The sequence below is a fragment of the Bubalus bubalis genome, chromosome 4, assembly GCF_019923935.1.
Source record: "Bubalus bubalis isolate 160015118507 breed Murrah chromosome 4, NDDB_SH_1, whole genome shotgun sequence".
NCBI classification, from domain to species: Eukaryota; Metazoa; Chordata; class Mammalia; order Artiodactyla; family Bovidae; genus Bubalus; species Bubalus bubalis.
Window position 1 is genome coordinate 18,110,231 of NC_059160.1, and position 23,405 is coordinate 18,133,635.

General features: G+C 39.3%; 1 protein-coding gene and 1 long non-coding RNA gene across 4 annotated transcripts in view; one reads left to right on the forward strand and one right to left on the reverse strand.

The window, feature by feature from the left end:
• Positions 1 to 2,693: 2,693 nt before the first annotated feature.
• LOC123333192 lies at positions 2,694 to 6,706 on the forward strand. The gene is made up of 3 exons (XR_006550370.2): positions 2,694 to 3,244; positions 3,624 to 3,713; positions 6,433 to 6,706. It is a non-coding gene; the product is annotated as an uncharacterized LOC123333192 (long non-coding RNA).
• A 4,934-nt stretch (positions 6,707 to 11,640) lies between these two features.
• Positions 11,641 to 23,405, reverse strand: part of LOC102409999 (scavenger receptor cysteine-rich type 1 protein M130) — a 36,582-nt gene continuing 24,817 nt past the window's right edge. Inside the window, exons 11-18 of one of the 3 annotated variants that reach the window (XR_006550369.2) lie at positions 19,878 to 20,198; positions 18,803 to 19,111; positions 18,278 to 18,313; positions 17,966 to 18,073; positions 16,137 to 16,232; positions 14,988 to 15,040; positions 13,579 to 13,620; positions 11,641 to 11,839 (exon numbers count right to left, since the gene is read on the reverse strand). Coding sequence is in view for 2 of the 3 variants with exons in the window: in XM_006067717.4 (XP_006067779.3) it covers positions 15,018 to 15,040; positions 16,137 to 16,232; positions 17,966 to 18,073; positions 18,278 to 18,313; positions 18,803 to 19,111; positions 19,878 to 20,198 (893 nt within the window). In the remaining variant the exon portion in view is untranslated. Of the gene's footprint in view, positions 11,840 to 13,578; positions 13,621 to 14,987; positions 15,041 to 15,090; positions 15,123 to 16,136; positions 16,233 to 17,965; positions 18,074 to 18,277; positions 18,314 to 18,802; positions 19,112 to 19,877; positions 20,199 to 23,405 lie in introns of those variants that run through there. The other 2 variants (XM_006067717.4, XM_025284976.3) reach the window with 2 other exon arrangements.

A 23,405-nucleotide genomic window follows, 5' to 3' on the forward strand; every position in this document is an offset into this window, starting at 1 on the left:
TTTAAATTTTAAAAACAGAAGTACCAGAAAATAGAGGGGAAAACCCAGCTCCTTTAAAAAGCCTTGAACAATATTAATTTTCTTTTTTATGGAGTTAACTTATGTAAAGCAAATTTCACAAATAATAAGTATATAACTAAAGAACTGATACATAACTATACCTGTACATTTATTTAGTAAAGAATATTTTCTATACCAGGGAAGACACTCTCTTCTCTACTTTCCCTGCCCACCGCTGTGCTAAGTCGCTTCAGTCATGTCCAACTCTGTGTGACCCCATAGACGGCAACCCACCAGGCTCCGCCATCCCTGGGATTCTCCAGGCAAGAACACTGGAGTGGGCTGCCATTTCCTTCTCCAATGCATGAAAGTGAAAAGTGAAAGTGAAGTCGCTCAGTCGTGCCCGACTCTTAGCGACCCCATGGACTGCAGCCTACCAGGCTCCTCCGTCCATGGGATTTTCCAGGCAAGAGTACTGGAGTGGGGTGCCATTAATCATCACTGATTTATTTTTTCTGCAGTTGAGCAATTTGAACAGTGAAAATTTCTTTTGGCCTGCCTTTCTCTGCAAGATAGTGTGTCTGTGAAATTCAAATATGTTACTATATTTAGCAGTATTTTTTAATTGCTAATATTCTAATGCAAGTCTCTATCAGAAATTTATTAGTGTTTTCAATACTGAATTATTTCTAATTTTGGCCATTATAAATAAATCTGATATGAGAGTTGTATAATAGGGAAGCAAAAAATGAGTTAATCTCTCTACCAAAACACATATATAAGTATATTCATGTCAGCCACTATTACTCAAAATTGATGAAAGCTTTGTTTAGGAATATACTCAGAAAAGAAACTTCTGGGTTATAGGGTACAGTAGGTATATAGTTTGCAAATCTCAGCAAGTGATTTTTTTAAGTGGCTTACAAATTTCTACACCTACTGGCATGCTATTGTTGGGCCATTTATGTTCATTCTATTAGAAATATGTTTTCTTATAAGTGTTCAGCTAATCTTCGACAAGGGTACTATGAACACTCAATTAGGAAGCAATTGTCTGTTCAATAAATGGTGTTGGTGGGACTTCTCTGGTGGTACAGTGCAGGGGTGCAGGTTCAATCCCTGGTCATGGAGCTAAGATCTCACATGCCTCTAGGCCAAAAAACAAAACAAAACAAAAAGCAGAAGCAGCATTGCAATAAATTCAATAGATTTTTTTAAATGGTCCACATCAAAAAAATCTTTTAAAAAATGGTGTTGGTAAAACTTGATATTCGTAAGCAAATGAATAGAACAAGATCCCTTTACTATACACTTATGCTAAAATTAACTAAAAATGGTTTAAAGGCTCAAATGTATGACCTGAAACTGTAAAAATCCTTGAGGAGAACATATATAAAATGATCATTGACTTTGGCCTTGACCTGATGCAATAAATAAATGTATTTAAAATATATATATATATATCTATATATGTACCAAAGTATCATGTTGTATATCTTAAACTCACACAATGCCATATGTTAATTGTATCTCAACAAATCTGCGGGGGGGGGGGGGGGGGTGGGAATTTCTGAAGAAAATAAAACATGAAGATATTTTAGTGAGCCAATTTTTGGTACTATACTATTTTCCTATACAATTTCAACATCTTTGTTCCTATATTGTTCTCCTTTAATTACTTATATTTATATTTTGAATCATTAAATAAAACATCAGATTTAAAAACCCCTCTTTGTAAAAAGGATAAGGCAAATGCTAGACTGTTTTTTAAAAAGCCTCCTCATTTATGACAATTTAAATTGTCTTTTTCCTGATTTTTTCCTACACAAGGGGCTATAAACAGACTTTATATGAAAAATGATGAAAAATTGCAGAGTTGTGCATAAGGAAGAAAGAGCTTTATTAGGAGGAGAAAGCTGTGCTTGAGTCAATAAGTGTTATTTTAGCCTAAATCATCAATCTTTCTGTGTGAAGATGTCAACACAACACAACCATGTAGACTTTATCCTAGTGCGGGTCTTAGGAATTATGAGAGTGAAAAGACATGAACAAATATTGTTTCAGATTTTAAACATAAATTCTTATCTTGATAAGGTTTTTAAAAAACTTAGGCTGGAGAATTTTAATATCTGATACTCAGCCAAAAATTAAGCCAATAAAGGCACAAAGGCATTTTGGTTTCCTGTTTATATGCCTCAGAATCAGGAAGTCAATATGACTTTCAATAGATAATTTCCTTTCAACTGTATTTGCTTGTTATTTTTTCTCTCTAATGGTTCATAAAGTACTCCCTGACTATCATAGTCCATAATGACCCTTGCCTTTTCTGTCTGGGTTTCATTTCCTCAGTTGGATGAGCAGCAGATTTTAGAACTCATTTATCTTGTCCAATCCAACACTGGCCACATATTTTGTTTTTGTATTCTTAGGTGGTTGATGTCTTTTCTGTTGTGGTTGAGAAATAAAGGGTTTGTGGCCCTTGAGAGAAAACATTCATAGCAGATGGAGGTGAGGCTTGAAGACTCCTGGAGGTGGTATGCAACAGTCTTGGGAGCTGGCAAAGACTGAACCACATTAACATCTTACCAGGTGTTCTGCACTGGTCAGTCACCCTAGAGAAGTCTGAGTTCAGACGAGGAACTGAGATCATTGTGTGTATGGGGGAGCAGTGGGAGGGAGCAGTGGCGGGACAATGTTCCCTGTGGCAGGGAAAACCTGTCTTTTATTTGGTCTTTTAAATTAGACATTATTCTGCTGAATAAGACTGGCTGTAGGGCTGCAAAGTCTAAAGAAATTAGTTTCTTCATTTTGTGATTGGATATGTCTCCAATGCTGTGTGAGAGGCACATTCCGAATATGAGTGATGAAAATCTACCTCCTCACTGGTCTAACCTGATCATCTAGCATTTTTGATTCACTGGAGTTGTGATGGAAGTGAAGCTCCCTCAGGTTGCCTGCTTCTTTCTAGCAGCTATGGGATGAGGCTTGGCCAATCCCCATCCATGTCTTCATCTCCCATTGTGCCTGAAGCTGTGACGTCATCACCTCGTCACCTAGGAGGCGAGACAGCTGAGGCACAGGATTCTGTGTCCTCAGACCTCGATGGAGGAAGTTGTACCAGAGGCCAGTTTATCCCCAAATGGTGTTCCTTGGCTCTATGCCCTGTTTTCTATGCTCTTTGTCTTTTTTCTCTTTGTCATGTTTTCTCCCTTTTTACTTGAGATAGACCAACACGTAAAGAAATGTAAGTGTCACAGTGGGCTTTAGGGCACAGGAAAATTATAGTGAGAGAATGTGTGTATGGAGAGAGGAGAGGTTATATACTATAATGTGGGGAACATGAGGGGAAATATCTACTCTTCTGTAATCTCCAAGGCCTCAATGACACTGGGCTAAAGATCTTAGAATTACAATCTTCTATGTGATAGAAGTACTTGCAGAACATGGGTCAGGACCGGGCTAAGCAGTCCATTCCTGGTGTACCTGTGAAAGATGAGGAAGTATCTGGGGCCGTGCCTGAGCTTACATAATGCCCAGGTGGAAGGATACAAGGAACCCTGGGGAACTGGGAATACATGATGGAATTTCCAGATGATGTTGTCTGACCCAGCATGCTGTCTTAGTCTTGCTCAAATGCAGGTTTACTCTGCACAATATTGTCCATAAGGATAAAGAAAATGATGACATGAAGATAGACCATCTAGGAAGACCAGGTGAGAACATTTGCCCTTCACCTTTGGGTTCATATGGCCATAGGCTGGCAGTCTAGTTACTCCCATGGTCCATGTGCTAAACAGCTGAGAACACCAAACTCAAATCTGGCCTCAGTGAGACAGTCACCTCATGTTCAAAATAGGCTTGTTATTTAGGAGCTCCTGTAGGTGAAAAGATTTCTCTTTTCTCATCTACATTTGGGATGTTCCTCATCTTATCAAGGTTCCCTCTCAAGTGACTCAGTGACTAAGCTACATTTGTTTGTTTGTTTTTTATGCTATACAATGAAAAATGAAGTGCCTCATCTCCAGGCACTTCCTATAAAGTTGTCTTTGTGGTAAAGATAAGTGATAAGATAGATCCTAATACGAACACACTGGGGAGACTGAAAGTCCATTTTTCTAGGAGACATTCTGACCACCTATTGACCATAAATCCTGCAACTTGTGTATGTCAAATGACCTGCCTCTCCAGAAAAGGGTGGTTTCTGTTTTATGGCTCCCTTGTGACATCATTGAGAGATGACATCCTGGATTCTTGGGTTCCCTGAATCCACCATGTCGCTCCCTCAATATTAATGTCCCATGTCCTGCAGATACTCTGACCAGGTTTCCCTCACACAATATTTAAATGCCTAGTCTGTAAAAGGCTATTGAGTTGCTTTGAGGTAAAATAAAGTAGATCATGTTTTTTAATTGTCAACAACCAGAATGTCTAGCCCAACACTGCCATTATGTAACCTGAGAATATATAATTAATTATTGTAGTTGGACATGTTTGGGCTTCCCAGGTGGTGCAGTAGTAAAGAATCCACCTGCCAATGCAGGAGACACAGGAGAAGTGGGTTTGATCCTTGGGTTAGGAAGCTCCCCGAAGGAGGAAATGGCAACTCAATCCAGTACTCTTCCCTCGAAAATTCCATAGACAGATGAGCTTGGCAGGCTACAGTCCATGAGGTCCCAAAGAGTTAGACATGACTGAGCCATACTGAGCACACACGCAATTGGAAAAATTAAAATGAATTGCCCCAAACTTTACATTAAGTCACTGTAACACAGTCATCCGTACAAATGTCTCCACTTCCCTCATCCATGATCCACTTCACTACTGCCACTGTCCTTGAAACCCTTGTCTGCCCTTAGAGTCCAAAGTCAGCACACAAAATTCCCTAAGTGACGTCGAATGAGCAGCTTTGTCTGACGTGGTTCCTTTTCCATTGCTGAGTGAAGAAGTGTCTCTCTAACAGAGGGGTACAGGTTTATCAGCTAAGGCTCTCTAAGGGACTGAGGAAAGTACAGCTATCTTTTCTGATGTTAGAAAATCTGAGTGGGCTTCTATCTCTCTCATGCATCAAGTCTGCCCTTTTCAAGACATTTCTGTTATTTCTGTGTCCTCATAAAGGCTGGGTAGATCCTGTGTTCTGTGGTTATACCCCCTTTCCGCCTCCATTCTCAGTAACTGATGCATGCACGCTGTGCTTTTATGTGCTTTTATGACCATATTTCTCAGACTTGAATATTAGTTTCATGGACTATCCATCGATCTTTGCATTATTTCTGCATGGAAAATCGGTGAGAGGCCACAATATGAACATTTTTGTGACATTTCTTACCTTATGATAACCATTGCCCCTAATATACTAGGTTGACCTCCCTTACAAATATATAGTTTCTTGGATTATATGGAGCAGAAATTAATGCAGATTTCTTTAGAAGACTCATAGACCCTTATGAGAACTGAGGTAGCAAATATCAGCTATAATGTCTTTAATTAACAGATTAGAAAGTCCTTGCTTTTGCTGTGTAAGGTGAAAAGTTGCGAGCCTTCTGGTGAAGACTGTTTTATAGCTCACATGGCAACTCCTATTATATAACAATTATTATAAAGTTTGGGATTATCTGCACAGATATTTTAGGAATTGGGACAAGTCACAAGAAAATGGTCAGTCTGTCACTTTGGAATGACAATGACAGTTTTAGAGCTATGCTTTCCTCTCTCCCACTTCTGGTATATTCACCTTGGGAAATAGTCCTTTCTTGTGACAACTTTTCCTCAGACTCTGGGTCAAGAGTCATAAAGTCCTGTCCTGATATTAATTTCTCAGTTAAGTGCTTTCTTCTCTACAGTCACCCTCTGTGTTTTTTCAGTCTTCTAACTTTACTGAGGGTTTCAGTGGCTAAATCAAAGATTTCTCTTGGTAAATGTCACATTGCACTTAAAAATATGTGGGCTACTTTCAAATATCTTTTGATAACTGATCTCTAACATAATTCCACAGTGATAAGAGAACAGATTCTATATGATTTCAATACCTTCAGACCATAAAATTTTTACATCTTGTTTTCTGTCCCTGGATATGTTTCCAGTGTTTCTTATAGTCTATGGGAACTTGGATAGAATTTATATCCTTCTGTTGTGTGAAAATTGTATAAATCTTAATTATGTTGAATTGTTCATAGTGATTTTCAGGTCTACTATATCTTTCTATTTCTCTCTATATTCATTCTATTAGCTTTTGAGAGTTTGATATTGAAACTCCAACTAAAAAATCTTAATTTATCTACCTAAAGTTATGTCCTGACAGAATGGTTCTGAGTGTTTGACAATGTACAGCAATTTTTACATTCTGCATCTCTTCCATTGTTCCTGCTCTCTAAAATGGATGTTATCATTCTTCTGGGTCACAGGCATCATCAAGTAATTTTCTTATTGTTTCAGGCTGTCCCCTGGAGTCACCAAGGACAGAAGTTCTTGGAGGGAAGGAAGAGATGAGAGGAGATCCCCCACTGTTCGTGAGGATAGCAAGAGAGCCCAGGGATTCCGAGACTGAGATCTGTCCCCCTGGACCATCCGTTTGATGAAAGTAGCTAAGCCTGTAAGGAGTCCTGTGACATCATATCCCAGATGGGAGAGGTCTTCAGAGACCTTCATTGCCTGTGTTTATACTGGGGAAAAAAGACAATAAATATTGTGAGACTCTCAGAAAAGTTCTGTGCTACCAGGAATACCTTGTTGAACTTATTCCTTCTTGTACTCAACCAATTTTATTCAACTTAAATCTCTAGCAAATTTCCTGTTTCCAGGTAAAAATCCTAGGTAGATTACTTACACTATCTTATTCTCCTAAAGCAACATATACAGTAATTCTTACAGGGGCAGAAAAGCTCATGGTCCCTGTGAGACTCAGCAGTCACTTAATTCAGGAGCACAGCTGAGACTTTTCTCTCTCCATCTAAGATGATCACACTGCAAACTTATCTGAACTTTCTGAAATGTTCTGTCCATGTTGCATTTTTTTTTCTTTTATCACTGGTAAGCTCCTCACCCATCTGAGCATGGAACATAGTTTCACTGAGATGCAGAGAAGGAAGTTCTATAGATCTTTTTTCTACCAGAAGCTTTATGACCCCCAAACATTTCTTCATTATTATCAAGTGAAACTAATTTTTATCTCTCCTCTCCCACATCAGGTTTTCTTTTCATGTAAGTTTCTACACATAATTTTTCTCATCTTTACATATCATGTTTACCCCTCTGTTCTTAACCAAATGCAATATGTTAGTTCTAATGAGTCATTAAGGCATCTACTAGGAATCTCTAGTTGGAAAAGCATATAAGGATCTGGAGGAGGGTGGGGACAAGAAGGGTAGAGAGAGACAGAGACAGAGAGACATGGAAGGAGGGAAAGGATGAGGGAGAGGTGGACAAAAGAAAGAGGAGGAGGAAGAGATGGAGGAAGGAAACAGAGAAAGAGGGAGGAGTTGAAGGAGGGGAGAGTAGAGGAGTGGAAGGGAGAAGAGGAGAGAGATATCCGAACTGAAGATATGGAGAAGGTTGTTTTGAGATGAAAGAAACATGAGATGTTGTTCATGAGATGAAATAAGTAGAAATGTTAAAGAAAAATCTGGTGCTGCCTTTCAGAACAGTTAGGTGAGAAATTTCTACATTGAATGGAAAGTTAAAACAGTCTGGAAAAGTACCTTTATTGTCTAAAAATTACAATAATTTGTGATAAGGAGTTGCTGAAATCACTATTCACTTTGGTGTTTGTAAAACTGTATGGATGTCTATTAAGATGATATTCAAAATGTCCGTGGGATGTTGGTCTTTTCTGTCTGTATCTGTATTTTGGGGGGGTGTGTCACTTCCTATGTCTGAATATTCTTTCTCTTCATAGGTGCTTCTGCAGTTTCTGGGAACACATTTCTTCTCTTATTTTCTATTTTATTTTTATTGTTTTCTTTTTAATAAGTTATTTATTAAATTTGATTTTTTAATAGCTTGTTTTTTAAAGTTTTAAATAATTTTTGTTTTCTTTATCTCTAGGCCTGTGCATGTCTTTTCTACTTCTGTTTCCAAAGTTTCTGATAATTTTTCAGTATAATTTCTTTTGGGCCTTCCTCGTGGGTTAGTGGTAAAGAACCCATCTGCCAATTCAGGAGACAAGGGTTCGATCCCTGGGTAGGGAAGATCCCCTGGAGTAGGAAATGGCAACCCACTCTAGTATTCTTGCCTGGGAAATCCCATGGACAGAAGAGCCTGGTGGGCTACATGTAGTTCATGAAGTCACAAAAGAGTCATACCTGACATATCAACTAAACATTAGGTTAATTTCTTTCTCTCTCTCTCTCTTATTGATCTATATGCCCAACAAATTCCTTCCAAATGTTTTATTTTATTCCTTGTTTTATTATTCATGTTTCAATATTTTGGAATGAGAGACTACAACTCTAAAACCTGGTTGCCTGCTCCTGAAATGTAATTCTTCTAAGAGTTAAGCGAATTCACGGAGACCTAGGGTTCTAAAATCAGATAGCCCTGTAAGTATTTAGTGCAGGAAGTGGTTTACTACAGGAAATCATGTGCTTACAAAATCCTCATCAGGAAGCTTCAAAAAAAAACCCAGGAAACCACTTCTAAAGGATGCTGCAACACCAAGGCTAGCAATTTTCAAGCAAATGCAAACACTCCTGCAAAACTAAATCTCCCCTAAATGGGAGAATCTATCATCAGAATTTAGCTCAGCTTCCTCCTGTAAGGGTTTATGGGAAATGTAGTTCTCAGTTTTCCAGCCCCGGCCATTTAGAGCATCTAAAGAGCCAGAAACAGTAAGCAATTGATAAGAGGAAATGCAGCTCTGATGCCTATATGGTGCAAAGGGGAGCTCTCTGCTTACCTTCGGCAGAAAATCTAATCACAGCACAGGATTCCTCTAGCTACTTCTATTTCTTTTCTTCACAGGGATTCTTCAGAGTGCTGGGGCAAGAGGGTTAAACACATCACATACTATGCTGAGAGTTCATCCTTTTAGAAGACAATTCCAATGGAAACCAGCCTCTTATCTTTCTAAAACATACAACAATTGCAATAGTTTTCCATTTGTTTTCTCCAAATTTTGGTTACTGAAAATTCCATATCTTCATGTGTGGGGCACCAACATTCTAGACTTAATTTTATTCCCAGTAAGTTATTGCTTTTCAAAGATGCTCCCTGGCAAGGAATATGCCTGATATATTTATTTAAAAATACACATTTTTACCCAGTCTCTGGGACCTAAGTTTCGGGTCCACAATCCCTGCCCTAGATAGTTAAAAACATCAAACATCATGCACAAAGTTAACCCCAGTGGGACCACTATCTCATGTTATGCATAGGACTTCCCCTTCCTCTCAGCTAAGCCTGAGCCTTCTCTTTGGGAAGAACATTTATCAAGTTTATGGTTCATTCTGAGCTCTCATGAGTTCCTGTAAGTGGAAATGTTTCTCCTTTTTGCTGTTTCTGTGATGTTCCTCTTTCTATTAAAAGTGCCTTTCAACTGACTCTGATAAAATCTTCATATTACATGATAAACAGTAAAAGGAAAGGTACCATGAATCTTTTCCGGTCCGTGGTTATGAATTTGATTTTGAAATAGGAATACGGGTGAAAGGACCCAAGCATTTGTAGAAATGAGATAAGAAATACACGTTTAGGAGAAACTGTACTTCCAATTTTGGGTTTTGATTTTTTCCTGGGCTGGTGATATGCTGTCAGTTACTCTCATTGTGCTGGGCAGTGACAGGAATGAAACACATCCTCCAGCCAGTCACACCACCCCAAAGGTGGACAACCATTCTGCACCCAGCCAACCACTCCAATTTTTTGTTCTCAAGTGCAGCATTCAATGAATTATGTGAGATATTCAACACTATAAAATAGACTTTGTGTTAGATGATTTGACCTAACTGTAGGCTAATGTAAGTGTTCTGAGAACATTCAAAGAAAGCTAGGCTAAACCACCATGTTTAGAGGTTAGGAGTATTAAATGCATTTCTATTCAGGACAATTTCAATTTACCAATGGGTTTATCAGGAGGTTAAGACATTGAAGGGCTTCCCAGCTGGCTCAGTAGTACAGAATCCACCTGCCAGTGCAGGAGATGCAGGAGACAAGGGCTCGATCCCTGAGTCTGGAAGATCCCCTGGATAAGGAAATGGTAACCCACTCCAGTATTCTTGCCTGGAAAATCCCATGTACAGGGGAGCTTGGTGAGCCTCAGTCCGTGGGTTCATAGAGTCAGACACTACTGATCAACTGAGCACACGTGCACACACACACACACACACTCTCTCAAGGCCATTGAAAGCTGAGGAAGATCTGCCTTTGAAATTGACAAGAGATACAAAAGAAATTGAAAATGAGCCAAATGTCATGATTCTACAAGATAGTTGCTTTGAAGCCCTAAGTGCTAGAAAAGGGTACATGCAGTACTCAAAATCAAATTGCATCTAACACTTGGATATTCAACAAGTTAATAGACTCTAAACAGCCTTCAATCACTATCAGTTCAGTTCAGTTCACTCAGTCATGTCCAACTCTTTGTGACCCCATGGACTGCAGAATGCCAGGCTTCCCTGTCCATCACCAACTTCCGGAGCTTGCTCAAACTCATGTCCATCGAGTCAGTGATGCCATCCAACCATCTTATCCTCTGTCATCCCCTTCTCTTCCTGGCTTCAATCTTTCCCAGCATCAGGGTCTTTTCCAATAAGTCAGTTTTTCACATCAGGTGACCAAAGTATTGGAGTTTCAGTTTCAGCATCAGCCCTTCCAATGAATATTCAGGACTGATTTCCTTTAGGATTGACTGGTTGGATCTCCTTGCAGTCCAAGGGACTCTCAAGAGTCTTTTCCAACACAACAGTTCAAAAGCATCAATTCACTCTAAGTCTTTCTTTACATGTTATCCTTTCCTTATGTTAATATGTTACATCGGTAAGCGATTTTTAGTAAAATATAAACTTTCATTATATGGTGTGTGTGTATATATATATATATATATATACACATACATATATATATGACATAATTGATGCATTCATTTCAGCTTAGTTCAGCTGCCCTAAAACATGAGATTTTTGTACCCCTACCAGGATTTCCTGTGCAATTTTTGTGACCAGAATTACAGTGACAGAAAGCAATGAAAGAACTCGTGAGAGCCATGTGTTGTAAACAGAACCATATGTTATTAACAAACCCTTCAATAATCATTCTCTTTCCTTTCCCTGAAAAGTTTCCCAGGTGGCTCAGTGGTAAAGAATCTGCCTGCAGTGCAGGAGATACAGGAGATGGGTTCAATCCCTGGGCCAGGAAGATCCCCTGGAGAAGGAAATAGCAACCCACTCCAGTATTCTTGCCTGGAGAATCCCACAGACAGAGAGCCTGGTGGGCTTACAGTCATAGGGTCACAAAGAGTTGGACACAACTGAAATGATTTAGCACACAGCACAGTAAGAAGAAAATTACTTTTTAAACCAAACTAGAAAAATATATATGTAAATAAGAACACTGTCAGATGAAAAAACATCATATTGTATTTATGAAACTCTAAAAGACAGAAAGCTCATTCAGAAATTCTTAGAATCAAAAATAAGGAGTTAAGACAAATTCAAATCAGCAATATTCTTTTTTATTTAATACCCTTGAAAATCTTATCTACAACTTTTTAGTCATCACATTCACCAAATTAATTTTTTTTTAATTCAGCAGCAGTCTTTTGAATACCAGGAGACAAAGGACTGTATTGTGATCTTCAGTGTTGCTCCTCGCTCACTCAATAGTCCAGGTCTTCTTCAAGCTGGCTGAACTAAAGACACAAATAGAATAATGTTACTTTTCTCTTCATACGCACATACACACATGTAGAAGAATTACATTATAATTTAATATAATGTATTATATTACCTCTGTCTCGCTCTCACATACACACACTCATTTGCTCACTTACTCACATATATTAAAAACCATACTACTTTCCTAAAGAGGAAACTTAAATGCAATGATCTTCAAACTTCAGTGTGCTTAAGAATTATTTCTACTCCAGAGAACTACAGTACAGAAAGGCCATTTTGAAATGCACCCTAGTGTGATTCTGAAGCAGTGACTTAGTAGTGATTACTCTTTAAGGAAAAAGTAGTTTGTTATCTATTATTTATTTATTATTTGTTATTATTTATTTATGAGATAAATATCATATATCAGAATAATACTCATATGTTTGACATTACTAACCAAAAGTCATTCATAGTCCTCAGTTTACAATCTGTTAGAATTTTTAATTGTTTCTTTACTTGTACACACATGACAGTTTTACAAATGCAAACATTATGTTTAGTTGTGTTCAGTAACATGAACACAAAAGTGGAATGATGTTATTAAATTTTGAGCACGATTTTTTCTTTTTTAGCTGGCTGCACCATAATTTTTCCAGCCACTACTACCCCTACTGATTGGCATTCACTTTGTGTCTAGCTTTGGGGCGGTACTAAAAAGGCTGCTAAAAGGAATTCTTGTATATTTGTTCTTATATATTAATAGCTTTATCTGTATGAAAGAAATTTTTAGGGGTAGATTGTTGGGTCAAAAGATCTGAGAAGCATGTTTTTTTTTCAAATTAATAAAAGTTTCTAAGTTTCTCTCTCATAAGGCTACTACACATCTTGTTTCCAACAGCAACATTTGAAGTTACATTTTCCTCTGTATCCCCACCAACAAGAAATGCTGGTGCTGCTTTAAGTTTTTGTTGGTCTGATTTATATAAAGAATAGCTCATTGTTAATCATACTTTGAATTGCCCAGACATATTGTGAGCATTTTAAAATTATTTAGTAGAGATTTATAATTCACTTTGTGAGAACTGCTTTTTTCATATCTTTGCCCAATGATTTATTACATGCTTTGTCTTAACAATTGCTTTTTATATATGCTGCTGCTTAGTTGCTAAGTCGTGTCCGACTCTTCACAACCACATGGACTGTAGCCTGCCAGGCTCCTCTGTCCATGGGATTTCCCAGGCAAGAATACTGGAGGCAAGAATACTGCCATTTCCTTCTCCAGGGGATCTTCCCGACCCAGGGATTAACTCGAGTCTCCTGCTTAGCAGGTGGATTCTCTACTACTGAGCCACCTGAGAAGCCTTTTATATATATAGTATGATACTGTATATATAGTATACATATATTAACACTTTATCCTGTATACAGTTTATGACAACTCTATGTGTCTATAAGCATGATAATAACATTTTACATTTACATAGTTTTAAGTCTAACTTTTATTCTTTGTCTCACTCTGTATTTCTCATATGCCATATAAAATATCAGTACAAAAACCCATACTTCTGCTATATATCATTCCAGAGGAATAGTCCTCCCAAAATTGTTTAACAAAATAGAAAATGTACCCACTAATTCATTTCACCATCTTTTCTTTTTTATGTATAACAACAAATTTCTTGCCTTATTCACTTTTTTATTTTTTTCTTTTCTTATGAAAACATTTTTCTTATGAAAACAAATTATAAAAGCAAATCTGATTGTATCTTGCCTGAACTTAATCTTCCAAAGCTTACCACCTCCCCAGCAGTCCCTGAAATAAAATATGAACAGGAAATACAACAGATAAGACTATTTGTTATTGGGCTCTATGAAGCCTTTCCTGTCTAGACACTCATCACATCCCTCCCCTGACATGGCCTCTCTGTACACCCACACAGAAACTGTGAGATGTTTCATCAAATAGCCATGTCTTTGTCAATAGTATATTTTATCTCTGCATCTTCAGTGCTCAGGACACCACTTGTCACCAAACATACTTTCAATATGTTTTTGAATGAAAGCTTCCCACTCCCCAAAGGTGTGATTCTTTTATGCCACATTTAAAATTTTTTTTTTTGGAGTATAGTTGTTTTACAATGTTGTGTTTGTTTCTATTGTACAGTGAATCAGCTCTACGTACACATATATCCCCTCCTTTTTTTTTTTTTTTTTTTGGATTTCCTTCCCATTTAGGTCACCACAGAGCACTGAGCAGAGTTCCCTGTGCTATACAGTCAGTTCTCATTATCCGCTTTATACATGGTAACAATAGTGTATATAGGTTAATCCCAATTTCCCAATTCATCCCACCCTCCTTTCTCTGCTCCCCACCCCATGCCACACTTTGTACATGCCATGTTCTTTCCCTAGAATGGCCCATCTTTCAGTCACCAGATGTTAAATTTGATCATCACATCTTCACGATCTCTCCAAACTCTCAGGCAAGCTTTCCATATGCCTATAGTATCTTTTACTATCTTTATCCTAGCATGCATTATACACCTGTAGACACGTCTTGTCTCTTTTCTGAAATGACTCTTATAATATCTTTAGAAGAGTTATTCATATTTACTTCCCCAGCTTCTCCTTAGCAACATAATAAACCACTGTTATTGCTTAAGATATATGTAACTAAAGGACAGACAAGGGTCATTTATAAAAATTTGTGGCAGGGACTTCCATGGTAGCATAGTGGATAAGAATCCGCCTGTCCATGCAGGGGACATGGGTTCCATCCCTGATCTGGGAAGATCCCACATACCATGGAGCAGCTAAGCCCACATGCCACAACCACTGAGCCCGTATGCTGCAACTACTGAAGCCCATCCTAGAGCCTGAGCTCTGCACCAAGAGAAGCCACAGTGAGAAGCTGTGTACTGCAGTGAAGAGTAGCCCCCACTTCCGGCAACTAGAGAAAGCCTGCACAAAGCAACGAAGACTCAGCACAGCCAAAAATACATGAATAAAAAAAATTAATTTCTTAAAAAACTGTTGCATATTCTGAATATGGATATACATACAAACATAAACATATATGGACATGCATATGTATATACATTTTTTCTTTCTTCTTAATACCAGAGGCATTCTCAAAAGGAATGTGACTGCTTTGAACAACGATGAATAAATTCTTCTTACCTCACCAGGTTACAATTCCCTTTCTCTTTTTCATTGTATGTCAACATGATCTCCTTTTTCATCCAAAAATAGGAAGAGATTTAGACACAGAAATTAGTCCAGCATCATTAAAACCATCTTACCCATTGGAATTTTCTGAAAGGAAGAAAATAATTACTGGGAAATAAATCAGACCTCCCCTCATGTGCCTCGGAAGCTCTTTGAACATTTAAAAACATTGTTCACAATTAGGAAGGCAAACAGTGTCAATTAAGAGGCACAGAAAGTCTTTCCCATGTCTTATATATATTTCTTTGAGTTTTGGCAAATACCAATTCCTTTGCACTGAAGAAGTGAGGCAGATCCCTCTCAGATGGTAAGGAATATTGAGAAGGCATTGAGTCTTCATAAAGTGGATATTGGGTTTTTTAAAGATGTTTATTATTATTGTACTGTATTGTATTGCATTGTATTTTTTAGCCACAGGGCATGCAAGATATTAGTTCTGGGATCGAACACATGCCCCCTGCTGTGGAAGCACAGAGTCTTAACCACTGGGCCACCAGGGAAGTCCTTGGGATATTTTTTACAACCCAGCAGAGTTATGCCTCCTAGAGGCAGAATTGGTGATCTGGTGCTAAACAGAAGTCAGAGAATAAAGAAAGAAGCTTAATGTAATGGGAAATAAGGCTAGTCCCATGAATAGGAATGGCTTCTGATGGGATAAAGACACAGAAAGCTTAAACTTTCAGAAAAATGTAAATTAGAGAAAGGATCGTAGCAGGAAGTGGAAATGGAAGAAATTATGAAAGAGATATGAAAGGTTTAATCTTTCGAAGATCAGTTTCTGTTTTAATATAAAGATGTGCAAGTCATAATATCCTACAATGTAGTTCCTCTGTCAGAAATCATCATGGACCTCTTAGCCAGAGGTCTTCATGATTGCAATTTCTATGAATAATGAATACATATTCATTATTAAATATTCAGTAATGAATATATCTAAGAATAATGCTTAGTTCATTCCTGCCTTTCTTCCTTTTGTGCATCACAGGCTTCTTATTATGTTTGAGATTTCTTTTCACTACTATGTGAAGTAGAATGCCTCTCAGCCTAAGCTGCAGTTCAGTCTGAACCCCAGGGCTATGGACCCTCTAAGAACCCACAGACCTGAGGAATTATATAGGTCCAGATCATCTGCTTTTAGGCAAGAATTCATCTCCCGGTATTGAATTTCGTGGACAGAGTTCTCTCCTCTTGAGGAAACTGACAAAAGAGGTCATAGGTTAAGAGTCAGGGGGGCATAATAAAACTTTCCCTCCCTCTGTATGCTTTTTCTCAGCAGTGCAAGCACACCCAATCATCACCTAAGCCCTTGTCCTGTTTCCATTCTATTCTACTACCAAGCTTCACCCTTGTGAAGCCACAAACACAAATGCAATAGCAATGAAACTAAACCAGGTATCCCATTGCCATCTTATTACTACCCAGTTTCTTCTCCCAAGGCAGCCCGCATTCTTGCATAATTTACTGGAGATTCATCTAAAATCTTTATAAAACTTATCCTTCCCTGTTCATTCTCACTATAAAGTCTTTTTCATCTTTCATCTCAACTATTTCAAAATCCTATCTTTGTCAATAACGTGGTTCTCTTTCAGCCCCTCAGATGTCCAAACAGAACTTTCTAAGAGCCTGTCTGACTACTCTGTCCACTATACCATACTCTTTAATGACTATTAATCTTCTTACCGGAAAATACAGAACTTCACTACTTGTTTCTTCCCCTTTCTTCAGCCTCATCAGGAACTTCTGTCCTTGAACTCACGTTTTACTTACCCCCACAAAAACACCAAATGTGTCATCTTTTAAGCTTCTCTACACTCGCAAATATTTTTTTCTCTCCCTGAAATGCACTCACTAAGTTCTTTGCTCTATATCTTCAAAATTTGTCTCAAAATCTCCTAGAAGCCTCTGATACTCTTTTTTCAGTTAATTAATGTATTTTCTGGGCCCCCTTTGTTCTTTATTCATGTTACTATATAATAATACATTGCAACTTATTTGTTTACATATATTTCTCTTTCGCTAGACTGGAAATTACAAAAAGACAAGAACATTGGAATATCCATGTCTGAGTCATCTTCAGAACTTAGCATGTTGCTTAACAGAACAGTAAATTTAGTAATAAGTATCGGAGAAGGCAATGGCACCCCACTCCAGTACTCTTGCCTGGAAAATCCCATGGATGGAGGAGCCTGAAGGGCTGCAGTCCATGGGGTCGCTGAGGGTCGGACACGACTGAGCGACTTCACTTTCACTTTTCACTTTCATGCATTGGGGAAGGAAATGGCAACCCACTCCACTGATCTTGCCTGGAGAATCCCAGGGACGGGGGAGCCTGTTGGGCTGCCGTCTATGGGGTCTCACAGAGTCGGATACGACTAAAGTGACTTAGCAGCATAGAGTAAGAGCAAATAAATGTTTGGGCAATAAAGGATTCATCATGCATCACACAAGCATACTCATTCTAAACAATCGATTCTACAAAGTTCAATTAAAGATGTAGATAGACTATTTGCTGTTGTTTTTAGTTGCTAAGTTGTACCTGACTCTTGAACTCCATGGACTATAGCCTGCTAGGCTCCTCTGTCCATTGAATTTTCCAGGCAAGAATATTGGAGTGGATTGCGTTTCTCTCTCCAGGGGATCTTCCTGACCCAGGGACTGAACCCTCATCTCTTGCATTGGCAGGCAGATTCTTTACCACTGAGCCACCAGGGAAGCCCATAGCTACATTATAATAATCATCAATACAAGCAGTACCCCTTTTCTTTTCTGAATTTTTGTTTCTTCTTTTGGGGAAACTGCTTAAATCTCTTCTAGGTTTCCTCTTTGTGGCCATTTGATACTTGAATCTAATTTTTGTTGTTGTTGTTGTATTATTCCAAGAAATTTTTTATGCCATAGAAATATTAGAGACATGATAATTTGGCTCAGACCTGCAAGCCGCTGTCTCTGTCTTCGCCTCAGAATCCACAAGAGGGTTGCGATGAGAAAGGCCAACAGAATGACCCCAAGGACTCCAAGTGCAACAGTGGATGAGTGACCTGAGCACAGGGAAACACCACAAGAGGTAATAACATCTTAGTTAAAAGACCTGGGTCCCCAGTTACTATCCCTTTTCTAGGTCAACTACAGGATTGCTGAAATGAATTTCAGCTTCTTAGAGCTTCTGACCCAGAACATCTTAATAAGAGGGATTCTAAATAATGCAGACAACCAGTCCCATCCTCAGAAACCCCTTGATATACCTGCGGCCTTTACTGATCCTTTGCTCTCTGCAATTTCTGTAGGAGAAAAGAGGAGAGACTCAATTCTGGCAGTTACATACGGAACAGTTATATCTGTTTCCTGTCTGGGGATTTAGCCTCTCAGTCAAGTAAACTACTCCTTCCCACCCAAAATTAGAGACCCCTAGTTTTTCCTCCCTCTGCACACGGACACATGTAAGCTAAATGCTTTTCCTCAGTGAAAGTCGCTCAGGCGTGTCTGACTCTCTGCGACCCCACGGACTGTAGACTGCCAGGCTCCTCTGTCCAAGGAATTCTCCAGGCAGGAATACTGGAGTGGGTTGCCCTTCCCAACCCGGGGATAGAATCCAGGTGTCCTACATTGAAGGCAGATTCTTTACCATCTGAAGACCAATGTATAACAACACGAAGGATTCTCTCCCCACCAGGTCGCTGGGTTGGTATTTCTGGTCCTTACACAATGCACTTCCCTGCCCACCCTCTCCTTGTTGCCGCCATCGGAGATTCCAGACCCCTTGCGCTCACCTGAGCACTTCACAGAGGCATCCTCCTTGTGCCCGCAGTCACTGTGTCCCCAGTATCTGGCAGGACAATCCCACAGGGAGGACTCATTGCCCTTGCACTTCACTTCATTGAGCCATATGGGCCCAGTTCCCTGGCCGAACGCTGCCTCTTTTCCTGCCTCCAGAGCTAAGCCACAGCCCAGCTGGCGACACACCACCTGGGCATCGTTAAGGTCCCAGGAGTCGTCACACACTGTGCCCCAGGAACCTCCGTGCCAGACCTCCACGCGTCCAGAACAATTAGTGGTTCCTTCCTGAAGCCTTATTTTATCTGAAAAATCAGAGACATCTTGATCATTTCTGAGATGATAAAAGCTCCCAGGAGGTCACAGGAGAAAACAAAAATTTGAAACTCTTTTTAAAAATCTGTTTTAAAAGATTTTTTAAAAATCTGTTTGCTTATTGAATGTGCATTTGGAATTTTACAACATTCATCTTTCATGGAAGTCCATGTCCTTCCAACAAACTGAGTGTATTAAATATTTCATCCTGGACATTAGAACGTTAGTGTGACTTAGTAAATGTCAATGAGATAAAGTTAGCATTGTAAATGTATTAGGTTGGTTAAAACTTTTGTTCCATAATTATACACAAATGAACTTTTTGGCCAACTCAGTATAAATCCTCTCAAACTGACAGATAAATAGAAATCTTCTTCTGGTTTAAGAAGGTGTAGAACAGGGAGATAGTTCAGGATTGATCTCTCTGCTTCTCTCCTTACATTGAGTGTAACAAGATATTATTTGAAAGAAAAATGGAGCAACTCAATAGTCAAATACTGAATTATATATTCTCTGATCCTAATTTGTTCACAGAGAAAGCACAACTGAATAAAACTTTTGAGAAGGCCATCAGAGTATGATCATCTTTGAGAAAATGGTCACTGATCCTGAATATCCAAAGGCCAAATTAAATAAACTCCGTTACATCATCCAGGTAGAATAAGGGTTAACCAAACCTTACTCATTCTGAGTTAGATCAGGAGATAAGAGTGGAGCAACAGAATGAGATTGTCATACAGGCGCACAGATACTCACCAGCACATGTGATCCAGGTCTCCTCTGAGGGGCTGGCCAGTCTCCTCTTCCACGGAGATGATGGGCACTGCCATAAGGTTTCAGGTCCCTTAGGACACTGGACATTGTCCACCCACATGTACCTGTTCTCCACCTTGTCTGAAGGTGCTGGTCTGATACTCCCTTTGTCAGCACAGCCGAGCTGCCTGCATACCACCCCCACCGTGGTTGCAGACATGTCGCTCTTGCCCACGCTGCCCCAAGCTCCATTGTAAAAAACTTCCAGGCGCCCTGCACAGGTCTCGCTGCTGCTGTCACTGATGAGTCTGAGAGACATGAACTCTGGGGTGAAATAAATAGCAGTTTTGCCTCTTTCCTGAAGATCTAGAGGACTCTCTTCATTTACTCTGATGTGTGCATGTTTTAAAAAATAGGTCAGTGTGCTTCCCTGGTGGCTCAGATGGTAAGAATCTGCCTGTAGTGCAGGAGACTGGGGTTCAATCCCTGGATTGGGAAGATCCCCTGGAGAAGGCAATGGCTACCTACTCCAATATTTTTGCCTGAGAATTCCATGGACAGAGGAGCCTGGCTGGGTATAGTCCATGGAGTTGCAAAGAGGTGGGCATGACTGAGCAAGTAACACTAACATGATCTAACAGGATATGCCATTATTAGAAATTCTTTGGTAACTTCTTCATGATTTGGTACAGTCAGCAAAAACAAGACCAAGAGCTGAACTGTGGCTCAGATCATGAACTCCTTATTGCCAAATTCAGACTGAAATTGAAGAAAGTAGGGAAAACCACTAGACCATTCAGGTATGACCTAAATCAAATCCCTTATGATTATACAGTGGAAATAAGAAATAGATTTAAGGGACTAGATCTGATAGAGTGCCTGATGAACTATGGACAGAAGTTCATGACATTGTACAGGAGACAGGGATCAAGACCATTCCCATGGAAAAGAAATGCAAAAAAGCAAAATAGCTGTCTGAGGAGGCCTTACAAATAGCTGTGGAAAGAAGAGAAGTGAAAAGCAAAGGAGAAAAGGAAAGATATAAGCATCTGAATACAGAGTTCCAAAGAATAGCAAGGAGAGATAAGAAAGCCTTCCTCAGCAATTAATGCAAAGAAATAGAGGAAAACAACAAGAATAGGAAAAACTAGAGATCTCTTCAAGAAAATTAGAGATACCAAGGGAACATTTCATGCAAAGATGGGCTCAATAAAGGACGGAAATGCTATGGACCTAACAGAAGCAGAAGATGTTAAGAAGAGGTGGCAAGAATACACAGAAGAACTGTACCAAAAAAATCTTCATGACCAAGATAATTACAGTGGTGTGATCACTCACCTAGAGCCAGACATCCTGGAATGTGAAGTCAAGTGGGCCTTAGAAAGCATCACTACGAACAAAGCTAGTGGAGGTGATGGAATTCCAGTGGAGCTATTTCAAATCCTGAAAGATGATGCTGTGAAAGTGCTGCACTCAATATGCCAGCAAAGTTGGAAAACTCACCAGTGGCCACAGGACTGGAAAAGGTCAGTTTTCATTCCAATCCCCAAAAAAAGGCAATGCCAAAGAATGCTCAAACTACCACACAGTTGCACTCATCTCACACGCTTGTAAAGTAATGCTCAAAATTCTCCAAGCCAGGCTTCAGCAATACGTGAACCATGAACTTCCAGATGTTCAAGCTGGTTTTAGAAAAGGCAGAGGAACCAGAGATCAAATTGCCAACATCCACTGGATCATCGAAAAAGCAAGAGAGTTCCAGAAAAACATCTATTTCTGCTTTATTGACTATGTCAAAGCCTTTGACTGTGTGGATCACAATAAACTGTGGAAAATTCTGAAAGAGATGGGAATACCAGACTACCTGACCTGTCTCTTGAGAAACCTATATGCAGGTCAGGAAGCCACAGTTAGAACTGGACATGGAACAACAGACTGGTTCCAAATAGGAAAAGGAGTACATCAAGGCTGTATACTGTCACCCTGCTTATTCAACTTATATGCAGAGTACATCATGAGAAACACTGGGTTGGAAGAAGCACAAGCTGGAATCAAGATTGCTAGGAGAAATATCAATAACCTCAGATATGCAGATGACATCACCCTTATGGCAGAAAGTGAAAAGGAACTAAAAAGCCTCTTGATGAAAGTGAAAGAGGAGAGTGAAAAAGTTGGCTTAAAGCTGAACATTCAGAAAACGAAGATCATGGCATCTGGTCCCATCACTTCATGGGAAATAGATAGGGAAACAGTGGAAACTGTGTCAGACTTTATTTTGGGGGGCTCCAAAATCACTGCAGATAGTGATTGCAGCCATGAAATTAAAAGACACTTACTCCGTGGAAGGAAAGTTATGACCAACCTAGATAGCATATTCAAAAGCAGAGACATTACTTTGTCAACAAAGGTCTGTTTAGTCAAGGCTATGGTTTTTCCAGTGGTCATATATGGATGTGAGAGTTGGACTGTGAAGAAAGCTGAGTGCCGAAGAATTGATGCTTTTGAACTATGGTGTTGGAGAAAACTCTTGAGAGTCCCTTGGACTGCAAGGAGATCCAACCAGTCCATCCTAAAGGAGACCAGTCCTGGGTGTTCATTGGAAGGACTGATGCTGAGGCTGAAACTCCAATACTTTGGCCACCTCATGTGAAGAGTTTTCTCATTGGAAAAGACCCTGATGCTGGGAGGGATTGGGGGCAGGAAGAGAAGGGGACGACAGAGGATGAGATGGCTGGATGGCATCACCGACTCGATGCACATGAGTTTGAGTGAACTCCGGGAGCTGGTGATGGACAGGGAGGCCTGGTGTGCTGCGATTCATGGGGTCGCAAAGAGTCAGACACGACTGAGCAACTGAACTGGACTGAACTGATGATTTAGTAGATTTTCTTAAAATATTTGTTCTATAAATACTTTCAGGTTTTCTAATCTTGGATTTTGTAATTAGGGACCTCTAAAATGCCAACAATGACTCTAAGTTGACATCTAAACCTCAATCAAAAGTTTACTCAGAGCCTTTAATGAATTACACAGTTTGGGTTTTTTCCTCTCTAAATTACCGTAATTTTGACTTTGTAACCCTGATCTGTTCATTTTTGGACAATTGTCCTTGACAGTTAAAATTTAGTGAGATACTCAGACACTCAAACCAATGTTTTGCATGCATTACCTTAAAATACAATAATTCCCTTTCTGACACTTTGAAAAGTGAAAGTGAAAGTTGCTCAGTTGTGTCCGACTCTGTGTGACCTTAGAGACTATACAGACCAGAATACTGAGGTGGGTAACCTATCCCTTCTCCAGGGAATCTTCCTGACCCAAGAATCAAACCGGGTCTCCTGCACTGCAAATGGATTCTTTACCAGCTGAGGTAGTTTTGTTTTGTATATCGTCTACCATATTTATGTCATTAAATGTGAGAGCAAAATCACATCTGGCATTTAGAATTTTTCATTTTGCTAAGTCATAGCACCATTTTCCCCCCAATACATTACAATTGAGTACATTTCTCTAGTTCACAATGCTTTCCAA